General features: G+C 48.8%; 3 protein-coding genes across 3 annotated transcripts; all 3 read right to left on the reverse strand.

The window, feature by feature from the left end:
• Positions 1–678: 678 nt before the first annotated feature.
• LOC311126818 (histone H4) lies at positions 679–990 on the reverse strand (the record flags this gene model as incomplete). The annotated part of the gene is made up of 1 exon (XM_084200798.1): positions 679–990. The coding sequence occupies one exon, from the start codon at positions 988–990 to the stop codon at positions 679–681; it is 312 nt and encodes a 103-aa protein (XP_084056924.1).
• A 2,614-nt stretch (positions 991–3,604) lies between these two features.
• LOC311126785 (histone H3.2) lies at positions 3,605–4,085 on the reverse strand (the record flags this gene model as incomplete). The annotated part of the gene is made up of 1 exon (XM_084200767.1): positions 3,605–4,085. The coding sequence occupies exon 1, from the start codon at positions 4,013–4,015 to the stop codon at positions 3,605–3,607; it is 411 nt and encodes a 136-aa protein (XP_084056893.1). The 5' UTR covers positions 4,016–4,085.
• Positions 4,086–4,493: 408 nt separating this feature from the next.
• On the reverse strand, positions 4,494–4,880 carry LOC311126787 (histone H2A; the record flags this gene model as incomplete). Its single annotated transcript, XM_084200769.1, has 1 exon — positions 4,494–4,880. The coding sequence occupies one exon, from the start codon at positions 4,878–4,880 to the stop codon at positions 4,494–4,496; it is 387 nt and encodes a 128-aa protein (XP_084056895.1).
• Positions 4,881–5,000: the final 120 nt, after the last annotated feature.

The following is a 5,000-nucleotide window of genomic DNA, read 5'->3' on the forward strand; positions in this document are numbered from 1 at the left end:
TCTCGTTGCTTCTCAGAAACGAATGAGGGGGTGAAGGGCGCTTACCCGTCTTATGAAGAGGAAGCTAAGCAAAGTCAGCGGCCGTAGACACTCCCCTGCTTGCTTGCTCCCTCCCTCCCTCCCTCCCTCCCTCCCTCCCTCCCTCCCTCCCTCCCTCCCTCCTCTCTATAGCCTATGCTCTGTGACCGATGGGGAATTGTGTGTTTCAAAAGGGGGGCTTTAATAGGTGTCCAAATGGCACGATTGTTGTGCCAAATAATGCTGGTGATAGAATTGCCCACTTTGGCACCGTCAGACATAGGGCTCCCATTTTGGACTGTGTGTGTGTGTGTGTGCGCGCTGTCCCCCTCTTTTCGAGCCACGTCTACCGACTCGTGGTGGCTTTATGTTGTCCAAATTCCACTATTGCTTGACCCAAAATAATAACGTTCTTACACTTTGCCACTGTCAGATATAGGCCTCCCTCTGTGCGCTAAAAGTGGACGGGACATTATAATCCTCTAATTAATACTCCCTGTCCACTCGAAGTGGCTCATACTTTCTTACTAAATTGCATACTAAACATTTGTTGTTATATATAACACTACATGGAATGGGCCCATTTTAAGCGGATGTGGGTGGCTCTTAAAAGAGCCTTTGGGTTCGAGTCGGGGTGTTGAGGTTCCGAAGAGAGTGGGTTTAACCGCCGAAACCGTACAGGGTGCGTCCCTGACGTTTCAGAGCGTAGACCACGTCCATGGCGGTAACGGTCTTCCTCTTGGCGTGCTCGGTGTAGGTGACTGCGTCACGGATCACGTTCTCCAGGAACACCTTCAGGACACCGCGGGTCTCCTCGTAGATCAGACCGGAAATACGCTTCACGCCGCCGCGGCGAGCCAGACGGCGGATAGCGGGTTTGGTGATTCCCTGGATGTTATCGCGGAGAACTTTGCGGTGACGCTTGGCGCCTCCTTTTCCGAGTCCCTTGCCGCCTTTGCCTCTTCCGGACATGGTGTGTTCGCTAGTTGAGTTCAAGTGAATGAATGATTTCAGCGCCGGTGCGCGGTGCGCTATTATCTGCGTTTGGTCGACCTGATTGAGGCCGGCGGCACAGAAAGCGCGCCTCTGTTATATGTTCGGAGGCGTTGCAAAGGGGAGGGCGCTCGTTCTAGGGGACTAGGGAGGAGCGATTTCACAAAGATGACGTGAAAGCAACTAACGTGCGCGGGAAACATACTCAAATACTGATATAGGCTATGTGGAACACAAGGCCAAACTGTGACAACTGGGAGATCAGCTAGTACACTGTGTCCCTCTCCTCATATTGTTGTTGTTGTTGTTGTTGTTGTTGTTGTTGTTGCACCTGATTCTACTCATTGAGGACTTGGTAATTTAGGTGACAGGTTGTTCAATCAGCTGTGGCTGTCCAGGCCTACAAGAAAAATGGGTCCTGTTGGGGGTAGCCTACTCTACCGCTGGAGTTGGGAAACACTGAAATGGAAGGGGGACACGCAGTGAGCAAAACTCCTAACCACATAAAAACACAGACACTTGAGATCATTAAGAGCTATAAGGAGTCCATCAACTACCTGGTCAGTCAAGTCATATAGGGGGGGATTTCATGGCCACCTGCTGGAGCAGAAGTCATGTTTGCCAACACTGGCCTTAAAATCATTAAATTTAGGAGCTATAAGGAGTCCATCAACTAACTGGTCAGTCAAGTCATATAGGGAGGGATGTCATGGCCACCTGCTGGAGCACAAGTAATGTTTGCCAACACTGGCCTTAAAATCATTAGGAGCTATAAGGAATAAATCAACTCATCATTCAAGTCATATAGGGAGGGATCTTAGCACCACCTGCTGGATCAGAAGTACCCTTCACCGTAGGCACAAGAGAGCCATCATCTCTCAACCGGTGCAATTTCCATAAGTATGTGGTAATAAAACAAACAACGACAGCTCCTCATATAGGCAGTGGTTTCACACATTTTTCTCCAAGATGTTCAAACGTTCATAGATGACCAGCAGGGTCAAATAATAAGCACAGTGGTTGTAGAGGTTGCAACAGGTCAGTCAGTACATCAGGAGTAAATGTCACTTGTTGTTAGTGTTGTAGTTCCTATTTCTACGGTGTTGCCTACCTGCAGCAATCATGATTTACCTGCAGTGTTGATTGCAATTACGTAATTTGTCAACTCATAATAACAGATGTTTTGCAAACCGTTGATGTTTAAATAAATGGATTCCCGGTGTCCGGATACCTTTTCTCTTAAGGGATGTGATTGAGTGAATCCAAAGTAAGTTGGTCTAAATACATAATAGGATGAATCATTCAGGTAAAATAACACAATGTCTATTTGAGTCGAATCAACGTAATATAATCCTTTTTACGTCTCTATCATCTTTACTCAATGTATTGGACCACATCAACTCAACTTACTCAAGCTTATCTACTCATAAAAACAAGCAAAAAGATCTACTCAACAATATGACGTGTGCTTTTGTTGACTGTAATAGCTTGAGTACATTCCACAAAGTCATTTTTTACAGTGTATCTAAAGACACGTTTGTTGTGGTGATGCACTTTTTCTTTGACGTTGAACTTGCATTGAACAGACAAATCCATTTCGTTACAACCCTTTTGTAGTATGACTTAGGAATATTTGTTGATGATCCTAATGTCTATGCGTGAATAGTGATTGGTTGTTGGTGAAATATTGCTGAGAACCCATCATTTCCTGGCCTTTTTTCACTATTGAGCTATTTTGAAACATTTGTTTTGCTATTGGATTCATAATGGTGACCTGGGACAAGTAATTAGTGAAACCAGAGTTCAGCAGTTGCCATTAAAGCGATCGAACCAAGTCATCCTAATAGGCTAGTATTAGCCTAAAGCAGGGTTTCCCAAACTCGGGCCACATTTTGGGAGTTTTTGCCCTAGCACTACACAGCTGATTCAAATAATCAACTCATCATCATCAAGCTGGGAGTATTAGAATCAGTTGTGGAGTGCTAGGGCAAAACGCAAAACGCGCACCCCTTGTGGACCCCAGGACCGCGTTTGGGAAACGCTGGCCTAAAGAGCAAATGCTGAAAGGGACTCACCATGAGGTGCAGTACCCACATTTAACCACAAGATGGCCTCCGTGCTCCATTGTAAAGTTTGGGCCTCTGCATGAGTCTCTCAGCAGCACTGCAACATGGGACTTTCAAAGTAAGTTGGCATGCAATGTTTTTTCTGGACTGCATGCAAGGCTATTATTACACACAACTAATAGTGTCAATTATTCATCTGAACACAATTCTTGTTACTATTCGGCCTATATTATCACTCGTTTCTTTTTCCCCTCCTTTGTAAAGCATTTTACTGTGTTACTATATAGTTCAAAGGAAGTGGATGATGCCAGATGGTTGTGTATATACACACACACAAACATTGAAGCTAGACTTCAGGCAACTAAAAAGGTGCAATACGTAGCTTTTAGACGTGTTAGTGAACAACATACATGGTGGCTAATGTAGAGGTGCGTGTATACATGGAACAATTGTGCCTTTTTGATGGAAATATGGAGGTGGCTCTTAAAAGAGCCTTTGGGGGATATTCGAGTTCAGGTCATCCTCATTTATGCGCGCTCTCCGCGAATACGGCGGGCCAGCTGGATGTCCTTGGGCATGATGGTCACCCGCTTGGCGTGGATGGCGCACAGGTTGGTGTCCTCGAACAGGCCGACCAGGTAAGCCTCGCTAGCCTCCTGTAGGGCCATCACGGCGGAGCTCTGGAAGCGCAGGTCGGTCTTGAAGTCCTGGGCGATTTCTCGCACCAGGCGCTGGAAGGGCAGCTTGCGGATGAGTAGCTCAGTGGACTTCTGGTAACGACGGATCTCTCTCAGAGCCACGGTGCCGGGCCTGTAACGGTGAGGCTTCTTCACACCGCCGGTGGCCGGGGCACTCTTGCGAGCAGCCTTAGTGGCGAGCTGCTTCCTGGGGGCTTTGCCACCGGTGGATTTGCGAGCGGTTTGCTTGGTTCTGGCCATGGCGCTGCTCTGACAGTCGGGAGTATAGCCTCGAAATGCCTATGTGAAGTTTATAAAGCCGGCAGTGGCGCCTGCTGATTGGACACCATCTCCCCACCACCCCGATTGGCCCGTTTCGCAGGCCTCCTCCGTTGGCCATTGGACGGGAGGCCCGGCCTCTCCAAAACTCAAACTCCCGGTGCGCGCGCAATAGGACGCCGCCGGCCCTTTACGCGCAATAATAGTCGCCAAAGTCAAGAGTGACAGCTTATAGGCACGTATCATCTAATGCTAGCCTGCTATGGCAAATGAGGCCAAGTAGGTGTTGTTGTTCATGCAAGGCCTCATGTGGGCACAGAATGTCGAAATAGTTGTGTATACACCCACTCAATGTATTGCGGTCATAGAAAGGTACTTTGCGCTTTTGGAGAGCTAGGTGGTTGGCTCTTAAAAGAGCCTTTGGGGGTTGAGTAGTCAAGTTGAAGTCGCAGTAGCGAATTTACTTGGCTTTGACTGCCTTCTCGGTCTTCTTGGGGAGTAGGACTGCCTGGATGTTGGGCAGCACACCACCCTGAGCGATGGTCACACCGCCGAGCAGTTTGTTCAGCTCCTCGTCGTTACGGACGGCCAGTTGCAGGTGACGGGGGATGATACGAGTCTTCTTGTTGTCACGGGCAGCGTTGCCGGCCAACTCCAGGATCTCAGCAGTCAGGTACTCGAGTACGGCGGCCAGGTAGACTGGTGCGCCAGCGCCCACACGCTCGGCGTAGTTGCCTTTGCGCAGCAGCCTGTGCACACGGCCCACGGGGAACTGGAGGCCAGCACGGGATGAACGGGTCTTTGCCTTCGCCCTGGCCTTGCCTCCGGTTTTGCCTCTTCCGCTCATATTGGTAGCTTGAGAAAGTCACAGAAAGTCTGAATGAGCCGCTCGCCACTTCGAGAGCCGTACATATACCTCGCCACAAGAGGCAACGATTGGCCACCGGGCCGGTGTGGCCTTATCCAA

This window comes from Coregonus lavaretus (genome assembly GCF_964263955.1).
Source record: "Coregonus lavaretus genome assembly, contig: HAP1_SCAFFOLD_979, whole genome shotgun sequence".
Taxonomy (NCBI): domain Eukaryota; kingdom Metazoa; phylum Chordata; class Actinopteri; order Salmoniformes; family Salmonidae; genus Coregonus; species Coregonus lavaretus.